The 27,412-nt window shown below is 31.6% G+C and overlaps 2 protein-coding genes across 3 annotated transcripts in view; one reads left to right on the forward strand and one right to left on the reverse strand.

Moving 5' to 3' along the window:
- The first annotated feature begins 9 nt into the window (after positions 1–9).
- Positions 10–10,267, forward strand: LOC141450309 (protein RCC2 homolog). 2 transcript variants are annotated; one of them, XM_074120615.1, is made up of 9 exons: positions 10–599; positions 3,075–3,306; positions 4,023–4,154; positions 4,250–4,338; positions 5,551–5,665; positions 6,851–7,014; positions 8,891–9,071; positions 9,215–9,393; positions 9,530–9,984. In XM_074120615.1, the coding sequence occupies exons 1-9, from the start codon at positions 399–401 to the stop codon at positions 9,530–9,532; spliced, it is 1,296 nt and encodes a 431-aa protein (XP_073976716.1). In that variant the 5' UTR covers positions 10–398; the 3' UTR covers positions 9,533–9,984. The 2 variants fall into 2 exon arrangements, with proteins under 2 accessions (XP_073976716.1, XP_073976715.1); XM_074120614.1 differs by having other exon boundaries at positions 20–599; positions 9,909–10,267.
- Positions 10,237–27,412, reverse strand: part of LOC141450304 (glycine dehydrogenase (decarboxylating), mitochondrial) — a 30,356-nt gene continuing 13,180 nt past the window's right edge. Inside the window, exons 6-19 of the mRNA XM_074120608.1 lie at positions 26,584–26,780; positions 25,328–25,530; positions 25,026–25,165; positions 24,114–24,200; positions 23,810–23,986; positions 22,778–22,962; positions 22,496–22,697; positions 18,219–18,335; positions 17,978–18,123; positions 17,514–17,652; positions 17,186–17,393; positions 16,987–17,094; positions 16,315–16,460; positions 10,237–15,954 (exon numbers count right to left, since the gene is read on the reverse strand). Coding sequence (XP_073976709.1) covers positions 15,844–15,954; positions 16,315–16,460; positions 16,987–17,094; positions 17,186–17,393; positions 17,514–17,652; positions 17,978–18,123; positions 18,219–18,335; positions 22,496–22,697; positions 22,778–22,962; positions 23,810–23,986; positions 24,114–24,200; positions 25,026–25,165; positions 25,328–25,530; positions 26,584–26,780 — 2,166 coding nt within the window. The 3' untranslated portion in view covers positions 10,237–15,843. The remainder of the gene's footprint in view (positions 15,955–16,314; positions 16,461–16,986; positions 17,095–17,185; positions 17,394–17,513; positions 17,653–17,977; positions 18,124–18,218; positions 18,336–22,495; positions 22,698–22,777; positions 22,963–23,809; positions 23,987–24,113; positions 24,201–25,025; positions 25,166–25,327; positions 25,531–26,583; positions 26,781–27,412) is intronic.

The raw sequence follows: 27,412 nt of genomic DNA on the forward strand, positions 1-27,412 counted from the left end.
ATTAGCCAGATTTTTATTTTATTATTATTATTATTTTTTTTTTTTAGAATTAATAAGTGATTTATGCTGATTTTAGTTGTGTTTTTTATGTTTCTGATTTGCAACAATTTACAAACTTGTATTTTTCTTGAATTCCTTACTCTTTCCATGTTCATCCCTCCTTAAGTTCCATACCCCCACTCTGACTCTTTTGCAAAAGCATTGAAGCCCATTAAAAAAGAAAGCATCATAACAGACAGTAAGTAGGGGGTTTGTTTTGTAAATCGATAAAATTATAGAAGAACCCCCTCCCAGTTTGGTTTCGTGTAAGCCCGGGAGCCGTCGTGGTGTGTTGAAACAGCTTAGGAAAAGTTTCATTTAAATTTTGGCAAAAAAAAGGACAATATTAGTTAAGGATTATGTCTAGTAGCAAGAGGAAAGCCGGCGATATATCGACCAAGAAAGTGAAGAAGAATAAAAAGAACGGACGTAGTAAGGAAGATGATTTAAGTGATTTTGAAGATGAGTTTAAGAGCGACGTGGATGGGGATGTTTCGGATGTAGGTAGCCTCGCCGATGAACAGGACTTGGAAAGCGAACTTGGTCCAGATGATGGTTTGGTAAGTAATCTAGGTTAGCTCGACATGGGGTTATTGCCCCTTCTTGCCCTATAAAAGGTTAGCGTCATCAGCACATTTGTTTCGTAATAGCGTTTACCGTTAGGTGTTTATAGTAAAGTGTAGCGTAATAAAAAATAAATCATTAAAGGCGAATAGCATTTAGCATGCCTATGCTTCAACTACACTATTTTGAAAAGAGCCTGCAGTGATCAGACTAGTAAACAAAATTAGAAGTGAAATTTTGAATACACTTCTGAAAGCTTCATTATTCTAATAGTTCGTTTGTTCTTATTAAATCCATACTACAAAACTTCTGTTCTGATTCAAAATTATGCTCCTGAAATAAATTTGAATTAACGAACTTCAGTTTTCCCTAAATTCTTTGTAGAATCCCCTAAATTCTTTGTTCAGTTTTATTCATTCCCATGACCTCATATTCTAATTATTTTTTTAATAAGTAATTTGTAGGTAACTAAATTAAAGTTCAATAATTATTTTATCATAAAGCTATTTCAGGTTTTATTATATCCAATTATTATAGTTTATTATTATGTTTGAGCCTACGAAATGTTCATATTTGCCATAAAATAATTAAAAATGCCCAATAAAGCTTACGGTTAGTAAGCCATTCTCATTCAGCGGATGTTTTCACAACCCTCTACCATTTCTATTGTTCTCTTTCATGCAGCTGCCCTCCATGGCACGCTTTTGAATCATTTTCTTTTTTAAATTCATTATTCATTGTAGGGAATAAATAGTGTTCATGGTTTTCAATGATTAAATTCCACAATAAGTTCATATTTAAATATTACTGTTAGTTATTTCCTCTGGGTACTTGTTTTTCTTTTACAGTAAATCCTTAAAGTGTTATGGTTTTCAAATGCCTCATTGAAAAGCAGCTTGCTCCCTCTGATATTGAACAGAGATGTTAAGAAGTGTTCCATTAGCTATTAGTTTCTTGAAAGTTTAAGGTACTATAAAGGCAGTTAAAGGGCCTGGATTTTTTTGTAATTAAAGTTGGTAATATGTACATTTCAATAAAATAACCAAAATATATCGTAAACTGAAGTGCACAGAAGGATCATTTAAGTCAGTTTAGTAGAATTTCAGAATTTAGTGGAATTTAACTGTCAGTAACTACCCCCCAAAAAACCTTTATGTTGGTGCTTAATTTTGTTTACCATGAAAGATACTGCTACATCCAAGAAGGAATATAAGAAAAGTTTAAATTTTGAAATATCTCGAGTAGTGTAATAATTTAATTCTTTCAGTGTTTTGTTGTTAGCATCAGATTCTCTTTGCAATTCACTGATGGCTTGATAAAGTTCGCTTACCAAAGCTTTCACCTTATGTCTCTCTGTCAGATAAGTAGCACGGTTAATTTTTTTTAGAAGAGTTTTCATAAACTATCTTGCAATGAGCATTTTCCAAATTACTCTGCCATGAGGTTTTAGTTCGTACGTTGGTAGTTCACCAACGTTCCTCTATTTTTCTTCTTAATTGCTAAGACTAAGACTATAATGCATGTAAATCTCGCGCTTCTCACTATGAAATAAACTAGTATAGTCTATGAGGACCCTTTAACTACAGAATTAAATACATAATTTGATTAAAAGAAAATTAGGTGCATTCTCTAAATAATTTTAAAATCTGTCGTTACATTTAATTTAATTTTTACCATAGTTATTAAAAAAAATAATATTAAATTTGTTAATATCAACTTTAAGCTTATGAGTTAATATGTATTTAAAATTTCCTAGATGTGTAAAAGTCAGCGTTTATTTTAATTTTTGGTCCTCTCTTTAACTATTTGCCGTGTTTACCTAAAGTTTCTTAACGACCTACATGATTTAAAGTAGTAGAAGGTTGTTTTTTTTTCTTTTAAACAAGCCTCTTAGATCTGATCAAAACTAAATTATGTAGGATAGATAATATTAACAAAAAATAATTTTCTTAAAAATCCTTAGATTCAGCATTTCTGTTGGTAGTTGTAGTAACTTTTCACCAAACTAGAAAAAGCCTTACAGGGTAATTGCTTAAAATAAATCTCCCATAAACTGCTGTCTGCAAGCAGCAAGGTTTCCAGCTGAAGTATTCCCAATCATCATCTTGCACCCAGCAGGAGTCTCTAACCCCCAGTGAATTTCGTTTCATCATAAAACTAGTTACGATGAAAAGTGGATTTTTTCGATATCTTTTTCCGCATTCCTATAAAAAAATTGCCTAAATTGACATTTTATATTTAAAATTGATTGATTTCATTCTTGATAGTAGTGATTTTCGCCCTTGTGCGGGGTCTTTGTTCTGCACGCTTATCCTAACGGCGGGCCTGTTGAGAATAAAGTTAACCCGCAAGTATGTATCTGCAAGTTTTAGGAGATTATATTGATATATATTTAATTTTATATTTTTGATTTAACCCACTTTTATACTTTATAATTAAAGCATTCAAAAATGTACACTCTTTTCAAACAGAGAGTACAAGGTCCCGATCATGTTGGACGTCTTCTGTTGTGTGGAGCAACCAATTGGGACCTTTACAACAGGAAGCAAGCGCCAAAGGGCTGCAAAAATACTGCAGTCAAAAATTTGTACACGCCTCATAGGTTTGGACCTTTAGATGATGTTCGTGTACGGGCTGTGGCTTCAGGGTGCAGTGCTGCCCATTCTATAATCATCACCGAAGAATACAAAGTTTACACTTTAGGTAAGTATGTTTTGAAACTACCTGTTTATTTTTTGTTACTTCACCTAATTCTTTTCCTTCCAGTCCAATTAAGCTTAGATGTCTGTTGAAACTAAGTACCAAAAACTCGTCTTAAAAGGTAGTAATTTCAGCATTTCTAGTAGAGGGACAAATGAGGTAACCAAAAAATCTTAATGTGATTTTATGTCTCTCATATAATAAAATCCAGTCATAGTCCGAAAATATTCTTTACATCCATCAACCACGAGGAGTTGAGGATACTGCTATTTTTTAAGATGAGCGTTCATTTTAGTTCCTAAATATTTTACTTTGTTCCTGGCTATCCTTGTTGCTAGTGTTTAACATTTCTAAAAGTAATCGCTACAGTTAGTACTTCGATGCTTAACCCCAGTTTGGATAGTTAGTCTATCCAGCCTGTTCATAGCCATAAAAATTGAGTATTCGGTCATCTAATGTAACTTTTACCTGAATCAATTCTGGTTGAGACAATTTACTTAAAAATGTAGTTTAACTCAGCGGTATGCAAAGATCAAAGAGCTCAAACTTTGCCTTACCTCCTTAAAGGCTGATCATAATTAAGTTCGATCCAAGAGTGTCCAAATTGTCTATGCTCCTTAAATAAAAAGCTGTCAAGTGGTGGAAGCTCTACATTTTATGTTTATTTATAATTATTATTTTATTTGCTTAATTTTTAATTTTGTTTTTTTTCATGCTAGGTCGAAATGAAAAAGGGCAGCTTGGAACTGGAGATACTGAAATGAGATCACAACCTTATTTTCTTGAGAGCATGAAAGATATGAACGTGGTGAATGCCTCCTGCGGTCGCAATCACACTTTACTGTTAACTGGTTAGTGTTATAGGGTCTTCAGAAACACACTAGTGCATTAATTTAGCACATATATGTAATTTAGTCAAGATAATTAATGTATATGTTTATCTCAGATCGTGGTACAGTGTACGCGATGGGTGACAACAAAATGGGTCAGTGCGGAGTGGGAAATAGTAATCCCAATATTATGACACCCACAAGAGTAAGTAACTTGCATTTTTTTGTTTTTCATTTCATTTCTCCAATAAAATAATTTTAGGCAATTAGGCAAAGAAACTTATTTATAATACTGTCCTGTGAATTTTTCAGTCAAGCACTTCACTTATTTAAAGAATTGTTTACTCAAATGACAGAAATATTCATTTGTAATTATGCTGATTTGGAAAACGCTTAGTTAAATCGATAATGCTTTTAAATATAAACAAAAGTATTGAATTCAATTTAGTGGAATTTACTTCCTTTATAGAGAATTAAATATTTGAAAAAGGATTAAAATAAATACTTGGAAGCATTTGTAATATTAGTTTTAAAAATATTATTTTCATGATATTTAATAATATAAAATTGGTGGATTTTTAGATCCTAGTATAATCGCGGTTCAAGAATCATACATAAATTGTATGAGTTAATCCTTCCTCTCAGAAGTTAAAAAAAGTTATCTTTCATCTTTCGGTTCCTTACTCTGCAGTTATATATATGAGAATGAAAAGCTAAATATTGGAATAAGGTTTCCTTTCAAATGCAACAGTATGCACAGAAACTATTTTAAGAAAGAAAAAAGTATTTTACTTAAAGAGGTGCTTCGAATTAGGATCCAGGAAGCAATTATAATTATCTTTTTTTTCAAATCGTCTGACAAAATTATTTTTAAATTGTTCGAAATAAACTCTATGTCGATTAAGTTGCTACTAGTGTTTAGAACCCTGTCAATATCGACTTAGCAAACTTGAATTTAACATAGTAGTTTACCCAGGAATTGTACACAGTGTCAATGTATTCACAAGTAGCCAGCCTTAGGCAATATTACATTAATATGGAAATCAATTTAAATTTCGCTATTTAGACTGAGCTCAGTTCTCATCCGGACGGATCAAAATTTTTTTACTTGGTCTTATTCTAAACTTTTTTAAACAACTTATAATTTTTTTCTTTAAAGCAATGAGCTATTCTTGCACTAAAGGCTCTCGGAATATACTCATCGACTTTTCGTCAGTATCATTCACTGAAAAACTTAATGTGTGCTATTTCCTAGATCCAAATTCCTTTTTTAAAATTGTTTAAATCCTATCCTGTCCTACCTTTGTATACATTATGATATTGATAGGACTCTGATCGATGTTGAAAATACCTTTTTAATCATTACACAAGCAGTATATTGTTCATTTTTGTAAATCCTTTGCTGAATATGTTTCAGATCAGATACCGTGGACCTCCAATCGTTAAAGTTGTGTGCGGAGGTGATTTTAGCATGATATTAGATCTCAAAGGAAATCTTCACTCTTTTGGAGACCCAGAATATGGACAGCTGGGTGAGGTTTATTGTTGAAATTTTTCTTTAAATACATGTATTTGTTTATAATTCATAGCTTCTGTATTAGTAGCTACCAGCATTTAAGGCACGGCGCTTAAGCTGCTCATAAGTTTGAAGTAAACCATTGTTATTACAATAATAAGTAAATACCGAGACAAGTCTGGGTATCGAGTCATTACCAAAATTCTAAACTAAAGATAATTTCTGTAAGGTGGACGAGAATTAATTTCTTAAATAAATAATACGAGTATTATATTATGGCCTCGTATTCTATAAGGCCTTCCTTAATAAAGGTTTGAATATACGTTACGACTCTTCGTACCTTGTTTTTAACTTAAATGACATGTGAGGTGTCTTCATTAACCCCCCTATTTGCATTTATCAGGTTTGGCGTGGAATACATTGATTGGTCAGTCTAATTTTATTTTTTCATCTAATTAAGCAGTGAAAAACAAATTAGATAACAGAATTACCTCAAATGGTTAAATAATTCTTTCGAAAACAGCTAAGACAGCAGTTGAGTGCAGAGTATTTTGACTAGCTTTCATGGTTTAAAAAATTTGAAGAATTCTGCAGGAATTTTTCGCAACAAGGCGTTTTGATAATAGATACTTGCCAACTTAATAAATCTCTTAATGAATTACATCTGACACATGTTCTTACAAAAGAGATTACTTTTGGTAAGCTGTGGATTTACTGGCAAAATGCTGTGTTGGTGTGTTTTCTGGAACTGTGAATAATTCATCGAGAAGTCGATCTCATTGACAATATATCTTCCTGATTCTGAAGCAGTTCTCCACCATATGCTTGTCCTGCCTCATTCATATCGCTTTCTTCAATCATTAAAGATAGTAAGAATACTATTTATGAAGAGGGATACCCTTGCTCTGTCTCAGTTTATTGAACTTGCAGCTGTGTACAATCTCTCGCTCATTTCTGTAAAAAGAACTGCATACGAGAGGTTTTATGTCTGGCGGCTGATAACGTCTGATTCGAAACGAGCTTAAAATGAGCATCTCCTTAAACAGCCTTGTTGCCAAGTATACGTTTTTTGGCCAGAAAAAAGTTGAATTTTGAATAGCAAAAGGAATTGAAATAAAAAATTAAAACTATTTTGCATGATCATTTCCTCTGTTTTAGTAACAGTTGAATATAGCTGTGAAATTCTCATTTTTGTTTTTAGGTCATAATAGTTCGGGAGAATATTTTGTCACTGCCACAAAACTAACTCGATCTCCGGAGAAGGCTCCAAAGCAAATCACAACCTGGATAGAGAAAACTAAAGATCATGTAACTCCTGTAGAGGTTGCTGACATCGTAGATATCGCATGCGGAACGAATCACACCGTAAGTATCGATAAATAATGTTTATGTAAGTTTTAACTTAAATTGAAAATGTTTTTCCATAAACCCTCGTGATTTTTTTTCCTAAAATGAGTTCATTATTACAAGTTTAATTGGGGATGAGAAGTTAGTGTATCCTTTGCAAATATATCTATGTGATGTTTTCCTAAAAGTAAATAGTATTCAAATTCGGGAGACATTTATTCGATCGGGGTTCCCATCATCTTCTGTCATTGTCTATTAAAAACTTAACCAAAATTACAATATAAGTAAATCTAGTCTCAGGAAAGAGGGAGGGGTTAAATTTGGAAGAATTTATAAAATAAGCGAGCATATTAACATAAAGAGGACTCCGCTACAATGAAATCTTTTTACTCATTGCATTCCATTCCAGTCGTTATCATTCAGGTTTCAACACTGGTATTTTACTTGTCAATCTATTTCGTCTACCAGTTAGCAAATTTCTTTCTTTTTTTTTGAGAGATAGTTTCGCTAGTTTGGTAATTACATTTCTCACTATTTAGTTGTGTTAATAGTAATCATCAAAAGTTTTTTTTTTTTTTTGTAGTTAAGGCGCGTTAACATTTAACGTTATTGGCGTCGGAACTTTTTTCAGTGCACTGCCGGCCTGCGGACAGTGATCTCTCTTTATAGGCAACACTGCCCATCACCGGACAGTTTGCTGTAAGAAGCTCCTAGAAAGAGAAAATCCAATCCAAGGGCGGGCCAGTATCTGGATTTGAACCCATGATCTCTGCGTTGGTATGCAGTATCCACTAACAACTCAGCATTAAACTTACTTTTGTAAATGTGTCTTATTTCTTATTAGCCTTCTTAATCATAGTTTCTGGTATGTAAATACTTCCGCTCGTTATTTAATGAAGTTCATTGCAGAGATTGCATCTTCTACATAACTTCATCCAGTGTTCGTACATTTATCAAACAATAATTTCAAAAAATTATTTATCAAAATAAATTTAATTTTATTATTTAAAGGACTCTTAATAGTTAACAATTAACAGATTTTGGTTAATATTCTATTTAATTATTCTTTTGAAATTTGCCCACTCATTTTTCAAAGTACTATTTTCTTCTTTATATGATTTTTTATTCGTCGTATTGTACTTTTCTGCTGAGGCCCTTAGAGTCCAATAAACAACAGATTGTTCAATGACTTTTTACCCTTCATCCATCCAGTGCTTCCCCGTCTCTTTTTTTCCCATCTCTAAAACTTTTTCTTTTATACGTAACTAGTTTCTTTCCTTAACCTAGCAAGTGCTCTTCACTTCATTGTTTCCTCTTCTTTGAGGACTTCTAAGAGACACATTTTAAGCTAAAAACTCTTCTACAGATTAGACTAAATGTTAAATGACTGATATTTAAATAGAGAATTTAATGTGAGGTTCTCTAATAAAATAAATAAAAGTAAAATGCTTTCTTTCCAAACAACGTTTTCAGTACAAGGCTTTTAATTTTAATTTTATCTTTTAATTTTCTCTAAATAAAAACAATTTCCACGTTAACTTTAAACGCACCACTTTCTTTAGTTGTTCCAAGCTTAATAAATTGCAATTATTCCCTTACAAAATCTAGGAAACTATTCTTTCAAATTCACTGACCCTTCATTTGTAGGCACTAATTAGTAGTTTGGATATTGTTGAGTCAAAGCTACTTCATTAATTGGTGGTTAAACTATGGAACTCGAGTGGCTGTGCATTTTGTTCAAAAAGATGTTCAGCGAAGACTAGTGGTATAATGTTGCCTGAAGTTGCACCTTGAAATCCCAGGGAATTTAACTATCTGGTATTAGTATATCAGAAAAAATTGTACATACTTAACTTTTTTTTCGTTTTTATGATTTGATTGTTTTACATTACAGGTGGTTCTTGATTCACGTCGTCGAGTGTTTACCTGGGGTTTTGGTGGATATGGGCGTTTGGGCCACGCTGAGCCTAAAGATGAAATGATACCCAGACTAGTTAAGTTTTTCGAAACACAAGGGAAAGGAATAAAGGCAGTTTATTGCGGCTCTCAGTTTTCTATTGCTGTCTCAGATTATAGTGAGTTTTATCTAGCCAGCTTTAAACCTAACATTTCTTCTCTTTTTTTTATGTAGAAACGGTGACATAAACGTCTTATTTTCCTAAATATTACTACGTGCAAGGAATATAACAGCGCATTTTTTTTTTTTTTTTAATTACAGAGATGGCATATTTGTTTGGAAAGACAAAGAATACGGGTGATGTTAATATGTATCCTAAACCTATACAGGACTTATCAGGCTGGTCTGTTAGGTCTTTGGGAGCTGGTACAACCAGCGTGGTAATAGCAGCAGATAACAGTACTATTGCTTTTGGAGCTTCTCCTTGTTTTGGAGAATTGGTAAGCGGTTTTTGAATACGGAATTTTAAAAATTCGTACTTACTCTCTTTTGCAATCGCATAAATTCTTTGAATTAATTTTTTTGTGGAAAATGCATGAATTTAATTTCACTAAATAAAAAAAAAACTAATTTTAGTGACTTGTGTGAATGTGCGGACAGTTTTCGGCAAAGAATGATCAAGCATTACTCAATATTAGTAAAAACGGCATGAACTTCTAGAAAGGATGATCATCGAGGAAGTATCAGTCCGAATTCTCCGGGTGCAATGCTAATGAAATTAATATTTCTGTAATCGCTCAATAAAACTAATAAAAATATTTTTTTAAAAAAAGGTTTACTAATTAGTAATCTCAATGTTATAGGACACTTATATATGCCAGAAGAAATATCCGTAGATAACCTTGTTTGAATAAATTTCTTCAGATTAAAATAGCTAATTTCCTACAAATTAGGCAAATTCTTTTTGAAAATGTGATTTTTGAAAAGCGTAATAGGTTTTTCAATTTTTTGACAGGGTCATGGTGAAATGCGAAAATCTACTTCAGTGCCAATGGAAGTAAAAGCATTAGACGGAGTATATATACAACAGGTGGCCATGGGTCAAGCACATACATTGTTCATCGCCAGAGACAACACTCCAGAAGAAAAAGAACGTTTGGAACAGATTCCAGTTTACACACCTTAGTTTAAGTGTAGTTTTTTTTAAAGAGAATCATAACATGGAAGAGAAGGAAGGTTTCAAGTTATATGTAGTGTTACAAATAATGTGATTTGTTTTGGGGAAATTGAGAGAAACCACTTTTTTAAGTCTATCGTGAGAAATTTCTAATAACTATTGCTAGTAAAAAAAAAAAAAAAAAAAAAAAAAAAAAACTCCAGCTCAAATAATTATTTAAAAAGCATACTTAACGTCTAAACTTATACTTGATGTATATGGTGGCTATAGTACATAATAACAAATTTGTGATTCAGAAGTAGTCGTTATCGTACCAAGGTATGTTCAGCATTTTTTAATTTATTAAAATGTATTTTAAAACTGTTTTCTGAAAACCTGAAGATGGTGTCTCTCATTATTCCTAAGATACAACTGCAAAACAGACTCATGAACAATTTATATATTTTTTTATCGAAGAAATCGCTTCCGTTATCACTGCCCCCCCAAAAAATACGAATTTTTGAAGAAGGCAGTTTTATATTTATATGATTAACTTTTTACATCCGATTTGAATACTGATGGTGATTCTTCTTATGTATAATATTTATTATTAATTTAGAATTTCCATTGAAGGAATTTTAGGAAAAGGAAGGGGAATTTTATTTGTCGTTTTGGGAAACAATGTGAATCCATAGGAAATATCGACTTTTTTTTGCAGCGTTTTAAGCTACTCCGGGTCTTTCTATGGATGGTGGTAAAATGAATGCGACATATTGAACAATAATATTAATAATAAAGAATCAGAAGCGATTGCGAAGAGAAATTGATCAAATAACAACTTGTGATTTTTTTTACCACACGAGGTGGAAAATTTAAAATATTTACTATTCCGTGCACTCTGCACCCAGTTCTAATAACAATACTTTTGAGATTATTATTCTCATTTTTTAATTAAATTTAGTTGTTTTCTGATATTACTTATAAGAAACAAGGTATACTACACATATACTAGAGAATAATAAGTTAAAAAAGACAAATTTGGAAGTGGTAATATAAATTTTGTAGTAGTATTTTTTTATTTTATTTTATTGTTTATCTTTTCGGCTTTATCTTATTTTTTTTATATCTCTCTGTTGTCCTTTTTTTTTTATAGAAAAGCTTTTGGGCATTAAAATTATTTTGCAAGCTGTAGTGCACTTTTCATTTAATAATTATTTTTCTTCGGCGAGTGAATGGTTGGATAATGAGAATTTTTTAGTACCATAATTTGTCTCAGTCTAAGATAATTAACAAATCCATATATCAAATTGCTAAAAATAATACTATGTCTGAATTGATTTTAAGTATATGTAATTATAATGTGTAAGTAAAATAAGCGAGGAAATGTTTTACCTTGTAGGAGTTTCTGGAGGGAGGCAAAATAAATTCACAAAAAAAAATTGCATCACCTGAAGTAGTAGAGTTATACTGTTTGATAAATTCGCCATTAATCTGTAATAAATGCTTTTAAGGGATAGATAATAGAAATTGAAGAAGTTGTTTGATTGGTTAATAAAACTCTAACGTATCTTCAAAAAATAAGCTTGATGTTATCTTTTAGTTTCTCATCCGAGGATTGCTGGAAGTGACGTCGCAGCTTCTGCTATTGTTTGCTGTTTAAGGGAAATGTCTTAAGCGCCGATCTGTATATCCCTCAAATGTTATGTTGAGTTGTAATCAACAGAGCAAATTTTCTATCTTTGTTCAGTGCAGAAGGTAATGTCAGTGAATTAAAAATGTTTCAAGCCTTTAACTTTACATCTTCTGGTTAGTGCAATTAACTTTGTGGTTTGTGATAGTTCATTTTTTGTCTTCAAAAGATTTTAACATTGAAGCACTTGATAGTCCATACGATGAAGCTACAGCACAATAATGTCCTTAATTTATACATAATAAGTACAAACAATTTTTTTTTATTATAAAGACTGAATAAAAGAACCGAAACTTTCTCACTGAGAGTAACCCCCGTTATTCTTCCTCCGCATTTCTATAAGAAAATTTGAATAAATAAAGTAATACGGGTAGATAGTAGAAATTAAATAAAATTCTTGAAAAATTAACTTTATAAAGAGAAGATTCAGCGATTAATAAATAACGCCAAATACTTTAAATTTTCCTTTTTTTGGCCTAAAAAAAACAAGACAAACTGCTTGTCTTATGCTGAATGGAATTTTATTAAGCTGGGTATTGTTTGCAAAATAATATTAAGGTATGAACTGTTTTGATAAAAAAAAAACATTCCGAACTTAAAAATGAATTTGAAAACTATGTTCAACAGTAATAATTATAAAATGACCTCCCATTAATTCTCAAAATTATCCAAAGCTATTTTCTCATTTTATTTTTTATTTAAGATTTCGTTAAGTAAATATATTTACAATTATTTAATTTAATATCGATTAATTATGAAAATATTTTAGGTTTTAAGTTTGATCTTTATTTTTTCCCCGATTAAATTGATTAAAAACCAAAACTTATCCTTATATACAAAACTGGGAGGTGCAGTATTATTAATTACACACTAGTTTTTTGTTTTCTACCATATTTGTAAAAATCGAACTTTTTAATTTGAATTTTTTGTATTATTATTATTATTTTTTTTTTTTTTTAACAAAAAAGTAATCGTATTTATGAGATGTCCATTAAAAAATTTAGATTTGATAAATAAGTTTAAGGATTTTGGTAACGATTAAATAAACTGATTTGACATTTATAAAAAAAAATCTAGGGATACTTAACTTTAATGTATTTTTTAAATAAGGCCCCAAAAAGTGAAGAAAAAAAGTTGTAAAAAAAATAAAAATATAAAAAATAATAAAAATAAAACGTCTTGATTTTAATTTCCTGACTCTTTTGAATAAAGGTTCCAATTATTCTTTACGTAAAAAAAAAAAAAAAAAAAATGGAGTCTTCTAAGTTCCACTCAATAATCCTCCAACAAATTAGATAATCATAAAGATACAGGAGAGGCCTTCCTCTTCTTAGAATGAAGACAGTTTATCTAAAATCCTCGAAAGCAATCCAACTAAATCAACGACAGTAGGGAGAGAGGTTTAAAGCCTAAGAGATATTTCTTTAATCCGCAAAGCTTATTAAGTTGTGCATGAATAAAACATTATCAGCTCAAACGGGGCTCGTAAGAAGCATTTTAGATTACCAAATAAATCAAAGAACTCAAAAAAAAAAAAAAATCTGTGAAGCTGTTACGTTTCTGGAAAGCAGATAGATTGTCAACAGAACCCGATGTCAGTAAAAGAGAGGGGCTCCTGATCTGATCAACCTAGTCATACCCTCATACCTCAAAATTCCCTCAATTACCAGGCTTCTGGAACATTCTAACAAGAATTTATTGATTACTTTAGTCGCAGTATGGTTTTCGAAACAGATAAGTACAAGTCTACTTTAAGTTGAGTTCCGTACCTGCTCATCAGAAATACAATGAAATAGCTTAAAAGCAGCCTGGGATGCAATATGGCCCTTCACCAGGAGATAGTACCGGTCAGGTCCCAAATGATCTCCTTTCTTATAATAGACCAGCTCCAGGTTTTCTATCTATTGTGGAGTACTTTTAAGTATTAATTTTTCGTCAGTTTAGTGAATCGTCAGGCCTTAAATTATAATGAGAAAGGTTGTTTTCTTTTTTTTTTTGCCCAAGACCACCGAAGAAAGCGTTCTATGAAGACTAATTTCATCTTTTTCTTGTTCTAAATATAGAAATCTACAAATATGTAGATAAAACTTGATTGCGTTTCAAGGAACTTAGCAAAGTATGACAAACTAAGGAAGGGGGTTGTGGGCATGGCTATAAGCAAGCAATAATCAAATCTTTAACACTAATGTTGTGCCCGTAATGTAATGTCAAGATTTACAAGAAGGGTTAATTGACTTAGGTAAGAATTGGTAGTTTCTGTCCTTACTACTTAAAAAAAGTAAGTAAAATTAAAAAAAAAATTTCCTTTCGAAATGTTAACGTAAAAAAAAAAAATCCAGAGAAAAGTAAACAAAAAAAGGCGAACTGTTTACACAATAAGTGTTCTGTTCAGTTAAGAAAGGATTGTCTAAAATCATTTCAGAAAGAAAGTACATACATAAAGTGGAAGTCACAAACTCGATTGAATCATCCTCTAATGCTGGATGAAATTCCGAAAACGGTCAGAAATGTAAACACGTGAAAGGTAGTAAATTAATGTCATGTAATTGGTGAAGTTATTATATTTATAATTAAAACCTATCTCAAATAAAATCTTGATATCAGTAAGAAATCTAAGACAATCAAATCATCTTTTTATTTGTTCTATTAAAATATTTTAACAAGTTTTAAGAACTAAAATTTGTTTTGACATGTCTAAATTATTACATTCTCTGTTATGGAACACAGATTATCATTTATCAGGTAAACTCCGCTGCCCTTACACTTTTCACTTACACAATCTAAAGCACAGCTTTAAAAAAATGAAAACAAAAAAATACGTAATAAAGATTATCTTAATTTTCTGTCGGGACAAGACAGATTTACTTTTTCATTAAAAGAAATTTAAAACAGATTTCACACAGACTTTATGGGGAATATTGCTTCACCTACACCATTACTTAAGGATTTAGCATTCTTAAAAGAACGTTGAGGAGACAGATGTAAATTATCCAATGTTAAGTTTGGCTTTTTACTACGTTTTGGAATTATGTTAGGTTTTGCATTAAGTGGTGGCTTATTCGGTCTTATAATTGGACTCAAGTCAACTAGATTTTCTGTGACTGGATTTACAATAGGTTCAAATTTTTCTTTGGTTTTCTTCACAGTTCTTGGTGTTGGTAGTTCATCTTTTTTTAAAAATAAATTTTTATCGGCGAAAATAATTTGTCGCCTTGATGAATCTTGATTAAAGCTTTTTTTTTCTAAAATACATTCACAACTTGTTGGCCGCCTTCTAGTGACATTTTCTTCCTTCACCATTGATAAATATTTAGTTTTCAAAGATTGTACTAATCCTGGTTTGATTACCTTCTTTTCACAAGTCAAACAGTTTTGTACCTCATCAATGATTGTTTCTTTTTTGTGATTTACAGATTCTTCGGACAATTTTGAATTTTCTTTAAGCTTAGTTACATCAATCTTTTGTTCAAATTTACCTAACTCATTATTTACGTTTGGCTTTGATTTTTCCTTTGGTGAAGAAATTTGTTCCCTTAATTTTTGTCTCATAGCTTTTGGACAGGTAACTGTAAGTTTGATGGAACCATTTGCAGAAGTTATAGTTCTGGCATATGTTTTGAAATCTACCATTAAGTTCTTTTTCCATTCTGGAACATTGTTATTATCATTAATGTTCAAAACATTTATTTCTGATGAAGCCATTTAAATTATGCACAAATAATATTGTATAAAACCGCACTAGCAAAAATATTACATTATAAAACGACACACCCATACGAACTGAATAATATGGCAGTTTATTATATTTTTCGCTTATCTAGAAGTGCAATGCAAACAGAACGAAGCATTATCAATATTTTATACTGATACATTCACTCTTATTGGCTTTGCTTAACGATAAATTCAAGAATTAAAAATTTCACCCCTAAAACCATCGCTTTATATTTGTTTTCGTATTAATAAAATAAGATAAGTTGGGGTACATTTGCCACTCGAATTTTCCAACATTGCTAATTCCTGTAAAAGGATGGATAATTTTTTTTCATGAAAAAGGTTGCGAAGGGGGAAAAAAAAACAATTTAGAAAAATAATTTTATATAAAACTTAAAAATCAGGTAAAATTGGTGGACAAGTGCAGACGAGGTGTTTATCTCCATATATGTCGTCTATTCTGCCTACTGTTGGCCATATTTTTGATTCCGATTTTACAAATGGCTGTAAAATAAAACAATAAAGCATCATATTCTGAAATGTAAAGGTGGATAGAAAGTAACAGTTACTACATTAAATCTTTTTAAACTAGGCAATTTTTTTGTAGTTATAATTGATCAAGTATATCCATTATTAATCAGATAATCTATGAATAACTAAACAATTTGCGTCCTTTAAAACATTTGTCTAATACTCGACTTATGATGAAGTTAAAAGTAAAAATAAAATAGGTACCTAGATATAAAGAGATTTGCAATAGCAATATTTGTTCTGAAAAAAATGTTATTCTGATCTTTTATTTCCATTTTAATCAATAAATAACATACACCACCCCTAAATTCTAACGAATAAATGGTAACTAACCGCAGGAAACACAGCCTGTTCTCTACTGTACGGTCTGTCCCAGTTGTCACTTAGCACTTGTTTTTGAGTGTGTGGTGCACATTTCAGTGGATTCAGTCTCCGATCCATTTTTCCTTCTTCTATTTCAGCAATTTCTTCTCTGATGCCTGAAAGAAATGTTAGTGTTAAAAAGTAGAAACAATAGTTTTACAGACTGCTTGCCATAAAAATATTTTCAACTTTTTTTTACTCCAAGTAAAAAGTATCACATTCAGAATTTGACGCAATATTTGTAATCGTTTTGAGGATCCCTAAGTATGAAAAAATTTTGTTTTTACATACTTAGTCAGTAAATTAATGAGTCAGTAAACAAACCTTTAATTGCAGAAATTTCAAATTTGATAATTTACTTTAACTAATAACACTGGGCCAACTGCATGATGCTTTTGATCAAAATAAATCAGTTAACTGAAAATGCAACTTCACTGAATAGTTTTTTACCGTTTAGGACATACTATTCAAAAGATTAATAATTTCGAGAGAAAATTCCACAATATTTAAAGTGTTTCACTTTCATTTTCCAATTTTTTTTTTTTTTTTAACTACGTAATTACTAGCAATTTTTGAGAAATAGTTTCCAGACAGAGTTTAATAGCTTTACTTTTTTTGTGTTATATTTTCAAAAATACTCACAGATTAAAGCTTCACAAAACCTGTCCAATTCTTCTTTGTCTTCTGATTCTGTTGGTTCTATCATAAGGGTGCCGGTAACAGGCCATGACATCGTGGGTGCATGAAATCCTTAAATGAAGTTAAATTTTTGGCTTTTTCATTTTAATAAATTAACTTTATTTCCGTTTTTTAAATAAAATGAGAGAAAGCAGGTACAAACCATAATCCATCAACCTTTTAGCTATATCACCCGCTTCGATCCCTGCGGACTTCTTGAACTGCCTAATTTCCAGTATAAATTCATGAGCCACTAGACCATCTTTGGATTTAAACAATGTTTGATAGTAAGGTTCCAATTTTTTAGACATATAATTCGCATTTAATATTGCAACTTGAGAAGCTTTTCTCAATCCATTAGCTCCCATCATCTATAATAATATAATATAATTTTTATTAGTATTATTTTTTTAAAATATTTTAAACCTAAGATTACCAAGAAAAAATGCATCACTATTTTGTCTTATTAATATGTCTATAAGCATTAATACCTTTATGTAAGCCCATGAAATTGGAAGTATTGCTGTAGAACCAAATGGACCAGCACTTACAGCACCGAAACTGTGGACGTTGTGATCACCAGTCTGAACGACGGGATGGTTAGGTAGGAATGGGGCGAGGTGTTCTTTGCTAGAATAAAATAGTAATAAATAAAAACCTTTCAAGTAGTTTAATTAGTTAGAATTCAATTTTTTTATATTAATCTCAACTATAAGAAAGTTAGTTTTGAAAAAGTTTAAAGAATAACGGACAAAAATAAATTGTTTTATATTTCGATTTGCAAGCCAAAAAGTTTGCATTTTGTTACTGGAGAATAGTTTACAAAAATTTTAATTTTTTAAATATTAGTTGTCCTCAATTTGGCCTGAAGTACGTACGGCCTTAATGATAATACAAGGCCATCTTTATCAAACTTGCAAGCTAAACCATAAAAATAAAGTGTTACAGCACTTACACTCCTATCGGACCCATGCCTGGTCCGCCACCTCCGTGAGGGATGCAGAAGGTTTTATGTAGATTAAGATGGGATACATCCGACCCATACAAACCAGGTGCACAAAGTCCAACTTGGGCATTCATGTTAGCACCATCCAAGTAGACCTGAAATAAGCGAAGTACTTAATGATGAAGACAAAAACTGATTGATTTTAAAAAAAAACTGCTATCAAATGTGATAAGAAAAAAAAAAAAATAACCTGTCCTCCATATTTATGTATAAGATCACAGATATCCGCTATAGTTTCTTCAAAAACCCCAAATGTTGATGGATAAGTTATCATTACACATGACAGTTTGTCACTGTATTGCTCCACCTTTAAAATGGTTGGTTTTTCATTATATAAAACTTAAGTAATTTCCTTATATGCAAAAAATTACAATATAAAATACAAGCTACTATATCCTCTCATGTAGGTGAACTACATTTATAAAATTTTGTAAAAAGCAGGCTTTGTAACTTTATAAACGCAAGGCTTATTTCACTGACACAATCTGCCTTATCAGTACTAGGGCTTGCAAGAAACAATGAAAGACAAATGAGTTCTATTTGGTACTCAAGGCGGCTTTAAATGTTGAATTGGTGGATTGTACTGGCGAGCAACACAAAGCAAGAGTAATCGTATGTATGGACCATCGATCGTCTTCTACTTCAACCTTACAAAATGCTTCTGAATATCCATCTTTGGATTTAATAAAAACTCTTTAAGCTAGCAAATGAACCACCAATTACTTCGGATTCACAGTCATTGAAGCCAGGCCCTTATTCAGTGCACTGCCTCCGTATAGTGTTCTCTCATTACAAACAACACTGTCCATCGAACTCCCAGGAAGAAAAAATCCAAGAGCCGGCAGATAGATTCGGACGCGGAGATTTCCGTGAAGAAGTCTGGGCACAAACCTAACTAATTTGTTCCCTTAATTATAGGAACTATTCCAGCACTGGTTTGAAGTATTAAATGGTTTTAAAGTGGAATAAAACGTTATATCCTTGATAACTCTAGCTATTCGAATAACTCATAGAAGCAAACATTCCAAAGCGAAACACGCGTATTCAGCTGGTACAAATATAAATGTACAATGGATAATTTGGGGAATAATTTTTTAATTGGATATTATAACTCTTTATTTGATAGTTTAGTAATATTTCATCTCTTAATACAAACAATTAATCATTAAATTCAAAGAAAAATCACATATTCGAAACACAATACTCTACTCTTTGTTAATAGTATATATATAGTTATAATATAATAGTATATATATATGTTATAACTCTAAGCAACGATAAATGTATAAGGGTTGACCATCAAAAACTGCACGAAAAAGCGTAACGTTGAAAAACACCCAACTTTGACAATTTTTTTCTCTTTTTCTATAAAAGATAAAATTCCCAAATTTTCTTTAAATCTTACTCCAAACCCTCCTTTATAACTGTAATTTTTTTGCAACCACCCAGATCTAATAGGTTTCGAGAAAAAAGTTGCCGAAAATGAGCAAAAACGGCTTTTTCAAAAAATGTTGTTGTTGTTGTTGTTGTTGTTCTTGTTGTTACCTTTTTTGTAAACAACGTAGCGCCTAAACGCGTGAACCGATTTTCATGAATGAGGTGTCATTCGATTCAGTATTTTATGTAGATGTGCCTTTTGGGGGTCCCGACGCTGTGCATCGAATGGGTGAGGAGTTAGCCCCCTTTATGTAAGGCCCCCTCCAAAATTATTATTACTAATTACTCTGTAAATCTTGGCCCGATTTTGATAAAATTTGGTAGGATGATAGGGTTAGGGCTCCCCTACGTAACATTAATGCGGCGATCAGCTCTTACACTTGTTAAGGGGAAGTATAGCAATCGTTTCAAATTATCGACACGTGAACCGATTTTTATGAATGAAGTGTCATTCGAATCGAAATTTTATACAGATTTGCACTTTAAAAGTCTCGGCACCGTGCCTCATAAGGAGGGGAGTTTGCCCCACCCAAATAAGGCCCTTTCTAAAACTATTATTACCAATTTTTCTATAACGCTTAGTCCGATTTTGATAAAATTCAGCTCGAATAAGTGGTTATAGCTCCTCTACGGTGCTGATTCTCTTGCTCCTACTAAGAGGAAGTACTGCAATCGTTTAAATTATCAATGAGTGAACCGATTTAAATCAATGAATTGTTCGATTAAAAAATCTTTGCCTTTTAGGGAGAAGTACTGCAATCCTAGTTTATTTTTCTTACTCCTCTTAAAAGGAAGTACTGAAATCGCAGTTTAATTTTGCTATTTACGTACAAATACCTTCCTATGTTATTCAAAACGCTTTCTCAAAAAAATTGTTTTTGAGGATGGTTTGGGAGCCGCAACTACAATCATTCTTTAAAAAGATCTCTCCAGTGGTAGTTAACACCTTATCAGGTTATAATGATAGAATTGCTTATTCCAAATTTTAAAAAAATCTGTAAAGCAGATATGTAACTTTGTAAAATAGACAAAAAGGAAAATCTATCCAAAAGGTACAAAAATCTCCTTAACAAAAACTTACAGTTTAAAATGTTAAGTATAAGGGTTGATTAAACGCCAAAAGGTACACAAATCAGCGAGTACCCAACATTTCATTAATACTTCATTAATATTTAAGTAATTCTACTGCATTAATTTTCATTAATAAGTTATTTTTTAGAATTTATTAGATATCACAGACCCTTATGCTGGCCACTTCATTTATATTATTTTTTTGTTATAATTATGATAAATCACATATACGTACATGCATGTTAAAGTAAAGATAAAGTTAGAGTAGGCTACTGTCTTACCGAAATATCCGTGAGCACAATTAACACACAGTTAATAACAAGTAGATTATTAAACAATAATTATTCATTTCTCTATTGTAATTTAATTTAGTCCCCCTAATTTTACTTATAGTAAAATACTGGAATAATTAGCTGTCCTAAATATATGCATATCTTATTTACTTTATATTACATATATACAACATTGTGGGAAGAACACCTAGATGGAGAATGTAATTGAAGAAAACTATATTATTTGCGATAAAGCCAGATAATTATTACCTATTATTATAAACGTTTGACTACTTCATACAATAACAATTACTTTAATCGAAGAATGAACTTAAACCGACGATTTTTATTTAAGAAATAAAAATAAATAAATAAAATAAACAAAATCATTGATGTAAGTTGGTGTAAGCATTTTTTTAAACAAGGTTTTGAATTTTTTAGCCTCATATTTTTATTTTATTTTTTATAACGTTTTTCTTTTTAACCTGTAATTAATAGTTTGATTATTTTAAATAACTAGATATTACAGTCAATCTACAGTGCTACTTGAACATATATTTTGTAGACGAAAATGGCCAGCATAAGGGTCTGTGACATCTAATAAATTCTAAAAAATAACTTATTAATGAAAATTAATGCAGTAGAATTACTTAAATATTAATGAAGTATTAATGAAATGTTGGGTACTCGCTGATTTGTGTACCTTTTGGCGTTTAATCAACCCTTATACTTAACATTTTAAACTGTAAGTTTTTGTTAAGGAGTAGTATATATATATGTTATAACTCTAAGCAACGATAAAAAAAAAAAAATAATTGGCCTCTGGTCGAACAAGTATGAGTCGACAAGCACTTTGACTTCCACACTAAGACTTGCATTTAATCAATATCTTAAATACTTGTAATCTTAGCAGCATTGAAACAAGGAGTATAAAAGTTTCCTGAAGAATGAATTAGGAATTTCTTTCTAATTGGTCCGAAAAATCCAAAATATTATTAATTGGAAAAATAACATTAGATGCAGCGTGCTGCTTTACCCGTACTAGATCTGAATTACTGCTCTCAAGTGATGAAATATAAGAATAAGAGCTTGTAGAAGGATCTACTGTTCAACCATTGCATAAAAAAAACAGCTATTCTATTTGTTCAACTATGATGGTTACTCCCTTAATCTTTCGTTTTACATTCCTGACTTATTCCTGCTTTTCACAGTCGATGACTTACTGGAATATGTGAAGAGTAGAAAGAATGAACTTATGTGCAGCAATAAATGCCTTTTTTAGACACTTCTCTTAATTAGGTTCAGGAAACCTTTTTAATATCTTTGAAGTTTTAAATTCTGTTTAAATATTATTTCTATCATTTTATTTATTTATTTCAGTGATGGAGTAAGTATGAGGGGTTTGTGAATAAAATTGGTCATGACGTATTACAGTGTACAATTAAAAATCTCAATACAATACACTTTAAAGCCTTTAAATAAGTTCGAAAAGGAGAAAAAAATCGAATTGTTCTCTTTACTTTTTCAAAGGGACCTTAAAGAATATTTTTTTAAAGTAATATTCATATATAAGAATCTTCCCAAATTAATTGTAAATGACATACAGAACATTCTAAATGTCACCAAATTGAAAAGAAAGCAAACCATACCACTGGACTTCAAAAATTGCAACAAATTACATATTAACCTGCTCTTTTAGAAGGTTCATATCAATGGTAGCGTCTGGATTCACTTTAACTGGCACTACCTCCAAGCCACACATCTGTGCTGAAGCTGGGTTTGTACCGTGTGCTGAAACTGGTATTAGACAGACGTTCCTATGTTCTTCTCCTCTGGACCGATGATAGCTTTGAATAGCTCTTAAGCCTGCATATTCTCCTTGAGCGCCACTAAACGGTATGAACAATAAAACAGAATAATCTAACTAAGGCTGATATTAGTTTCAAAGATTAATATTATGTAAATTCACCTGTTTGGTTGGAATGATATTCGATCATATCCTGTGATCTTACAGAGGTCATCGTGTAACTCATTCATTAGTACCATATAACCTTCTGCCTGTTCTAAAGGTATAAATGGATGAAGCTGACTGAATTCTAACATGGAACAGGGCATCATTTCTGTAGTAGAATTTAACTTCATAGTGCAAGATCCCTAAGAAAAACTGAGTTAATGAAATACAGTACCATTTAAAATAATAATAATAATAATTTGTTTAATTGACTCGAACTCGAATGCTAAAAAGAAAAATAATAGAAATACCCTTCTTTATGAGATCTAGCTGTTAGTGCCTTGGGAAAAGACTTAAAAAAGAAAAATGAAGAAGATAACACACTAGCGTCCATCTTCTGCCTGGAAGCAAGATAGAGACTCAACTTTGAAAAGAACTCCACCCCACTATGCTCAATCCAAATGAGCAAACTCGTGTTACTCTGTCCCAAACTGAATGACAAGTTTTCTGGCAGATTCTTGTGAACCCAAAAACATTTCCTCAAAGGGCCCAACCTTTTTCGTAGGGTCCATTTTTCCCTCCTGAACGCTATGAACTTCGTGAAAAAGTTTGGATGATCTATAGACATCGGTAGAAGCATCCCCAGCTGTAAGGGATGATCTTGAACATCGTTGACTTCTACTTGAAATTTCTACTTTCGATCCGAAAATGCTATTGTTACTCCCAGATAAATAGCTTTGCTCAATCCTTAGTACTGTACTAGTAAAGTACTCGTATCAGTTACCGTAGTTTTCTTCCCATCACATTACCGTTTGGTCCTCTATTCGAACGATAACATTCTAAACTCATTGTAGTGTTCAGAAAATGACTAATATAGAATTTTTACTTACTAACAAAGCCGAACAACGTATTTTTCACGTCTAAAATAAACAATTCTCTATAAGCGATGAAATAAACTTTTAAGAGTTCTGTTCTATACCTCCATGACAAAACGAAAACTTTTTTTTGCAACCAAACACGTAACACATATACTGCATTTTTTTAACTTACCAAAGGTATCATTGAATGAACTAGTGAGATATCCTTGTTTTCCAAAGTTTTCATATACCTTACAATCCTTGTTTCTGAATGGTGGGCATTAAATACTGGATGGGTTAAATATGTTGAAGTTCTTTTAAGTTTTGAATTTTCAATGTCAAATTCAGATATCATAGGGTGATTTATAAGCTGTAAGAGGAAATATTACTTAAAAATTAATATTAATTCAAATAAATAACATTAATATATTATCTTTGAAGCAAAAAAATAAATAATTATAATAAAGTCTTACTTTATTATATAAATGCTTACTTACATCAGGTATCGAAGTATTGCAATCAAAAATCCAACATAAATCTTGAATATCTTCGAGACTAACGGTTTCATCTAGTGATACCCCAACCTGAGAATAATTATTACATTTTATAATGCTCAAATGAGGCAGAACGTGAGGTCATATTGTTCTCATTCCCTAATCCTCAACCCCTGCCAAAAATTATTTAGATAAAGAACTCTTTTACGGTCTCATCCCCAGCTTGTCTGCCTGCAGTATAGTACGGAATCTTTTCGCTTCAAATTCTTCATACATTCCTCCATTAACTTTACACTATACCTAAGTAACGAGAAAAGGACTGTAGATATAGAAAAGAGACAGGAATAAAGAGCAAGCCATTTCGTCCAATTTAGGCTCAAGACTCGTTCTTTACTGACTTGTGTGACCGGCCAGTGAACCTATCGAAACTTGAATTGTATCTTTTCACAGAGAAACTTCGTTTCTCTCCGCTTAATTCCTTTTTATTGAATCTCAGCTTTCCCGCCCTCTCACTCAATATGGTCTTAATAAGCTCTATTGAGCTTCATATCACTTGACAGACCAAAGGCTATTTACAATAACTTGGAGCTCCAGCACAGCTTGCTGAAAACCTTAAGGTTGATAATTTTGCCAACCTTAATTTGACAGTCCGAGTCTTAATAATATTCTCCATCTATCTGCAGAAAGTAGCATTCAATTACGCCAATGATCTCAGGCTGAAAAACAGTAACTGAAGAACCAAAGAGATTTCCCCAAAGAATAAGATACAACAGCTCCATAAAGGCCACTTTCGTCCATAAGGACTATACAGAACATTGTTACTCTCCTCCATTAATTTTTAGGAATACTTAGTTCATACGTATAGATTAGTTACAAGAAAAATTAAATTTTAAACAAAACGAAATACTTATTTACATCACCATCTTCGAAATATCTTATGTTAATTTTCTTTTCTTCACATCTTGATTTTATGTCCTCAATAGATTTTCTAGGAGTTATTTTCAAGGTGTCAAAAAATAATGAATTATGTACCACGTTACCCGACGTTCTTAGAGCTGAAAAATTGTGATTTATTTTAATTGGGGGTGTGGATGGTTACTTTCAAAAGCGAATTTAATAAACTTAGCTGCTAACTTAATATTTGTCATTTTTTTATCTTTCATTTATATATATGTAGGTATATATATATTTCTTTTTTTAATAATTAATCAAAACACCTGTGTTAAGTACTAGAGCTGATTTGTGCACTCTTTGAGCGATTTCTTTTAGACCTTTCGGACCGTGATAAACGGCAAACATTGCCGACATATTAGCTAACAACGCTTGAGCTGTGCATATATTACTTGTCGCTTTGTCTCGTCTTATATGCTGTTCTCTGGTTTGCAGCGCAAGTCTATAAGCCGTCTGGCCATCAGCGTCTCTGTTAACAAAGGATTTCAAGATTATGAGATACCGAGTAACTAATTACAATGTAAACTAGCAACATTTCGTGTAAAATGTAGTCTTTTTTTCCTATTTGAGGTGTGCCGAGTTGGTTGTTGTTGCCAGTAACTTTTTTAGTACACTGTCAGCCAAAACTCATTTACCAAAATAAATACTTTCTGAATGCATTTTTCGGTGAAAATTTTCTTAAAAAGTAGATCGTACGATTTTGTTTTAACATTCTATACACTACAAACCGCAGACCTGTAACTTTTATTTGACATTTTTTTGCAGTAAATTTTTCTGGGGTTTCAGAGGAAGAGTTCATGTTCGGCCACCCTGGATATCTAGACTAACATTCTGTTGCACTTAGTGTCTCAACCAATGTTACTACCGTTCCAATCTACAATTTAGGCTTTATTAAAGTGCCAATACAGTTACTACATAAAATTTCTTTTTATGAGTGATTGACTGCTTCTGCAATTTTTTCTTGTCACCATAGATTGCTCTGCTCAACTAATTAGCTTTATATGAATAATTATTCTTTTATAAATTTCTATTACTTTTGCTTGATGTTACTTTAAAAAATTGACTCTTATGGCATATGAATGAAAACCTATCTTTTTTTCGTGAACATTGTTCTCGAGAGATTCCGGAGGTTACATTAAATGGATATTTTCCATTACAGTGACCGTTCACTGCAATGAACAATAGTAGAATCGTGAAAACTATGCAGACTGCAGTAAGAAAAAGACTTGCGTATGTTTTAAGCAATATATAGTGCATTACATTGGGAACTAGATACACTTTCACCCTTTAGAAATGTTGATTCTCCATCTGAGTAAATATGAAACACATTTTTCGAATTACAAATGTTAGTTAATTTAAATAAACATTATTAGGATTCATAGCCTAGCCAACCTAATTTATTCGTTAACAAGAAAAATAAATTTTTTATCAAAGTAAATCTAGTTTTCGTTTAAATCCAAAATTATTGTAATTTTTTTAAATCAATATCTTAAAATTGAAGTATAAAAAGCTAAAAGCAAACCTTGTAACACCGATCATTCTGCCAGGCATAAGCCTGACAAGAGATTCTTTACAGGCAAAGTAACCAGCGTGAGGTCCGCCGTATCCAAGAGGCAGTCCAAATCTTTGTGTTGAACCAACAGCAACATCTGCTCCCATTTCTGCTGGTGTTGTTTGAAGTAGTAGAGACAACAGATCCGAACATAACACTACCAGACTCTGGAGTGAAAATTAAAGAAACATTTTAGTGGATATATGTGTCTTTACTATCCTCTAACTCATGAGACCTGATAACTCTGCGCCACTGAAGGATAGAAAAGCTCAAAACTTGCGTAAAAGGGGTGGTTTCACCCCTTACAATAAGGATCAGCAAATTATCTTTTTTTTCGCTACAGTGCCTGGAGAATAGTATCTAGTCTCATATAACTTTCCTTTGTGCTTTTTTGTTTCAAAAACTTGAAATTTCTGGCCTCTTTAACTGTTTTCGCAAAACTTAGGGTGCTGAAGAATCGGTTGGCCCAAGAGCACAAATTTTGTTAGTCTTGCATGAATGGCTGCATCCTTTCGTATGTATTAATATACTAATATTAATTAAGGGGAAGAACCGAGATATCGCTCTGTTTTGGAATGCTGATGACCAATTCATTACAGCCATTACGAACACATAAAAGAAGACTTTTATAAGCAGAATAAAATAATTCATGCAAAAAGTACAAACAACTAAAGATATGGATTTTGTTGGCTCTCAAAAAGAAAGTTAAATGTTAACAAACAAATTAAATGTAAAAGTAAAAAATTGCTTCTAAAATTTATTTATAAATTGTTTGAATTCTAAGTTTCCATATTTTAAG

The sequence above is a fragment of the Rhodnius prolixus genome, unplaced genomic scaffold (assembly GCF_049639745.1).
Source record: "Rhodnius prolixus isolate KJV_2025 unplaced genomic scaffold, Rpr scaffold_2, whole genome shotgun sequence".
Taxonomy (NCBI): domain Eukaryota; kingdom Metazoa; phylum Arthropoda; class Insecta; order Hemiptera; family Reduviidae; genus Rhodnius; species Rhodnius prolixus.

What these genes read in the sequence shown, in the direction of transcription:
- LOC141450309 (XM_074120614.1), top strand. Translation starts at nt 399, where the DNA reads ATGTCTAGTAGCAAGAGGAAAGCCGGCGATATATCGACCAAGAAAGTG. An exon ending in TCACACTTTACTGTTAACTG is followed by an intron (nt 4,155 to 4,249) that starts GTTAGTGTTATA and finishes TGTTTATCTCAG; the next exon opens with ATCGTGGTACAGTGTACGCG. An exon ending in ATATTATGACACCCACAAGA is followed by an intron (nt 4,339 to 5,550) that starts GTAAGTAACTTG and finishes AATATGTTTCAG; the next exon opens with ATCAGATACCGTGGACCTCC.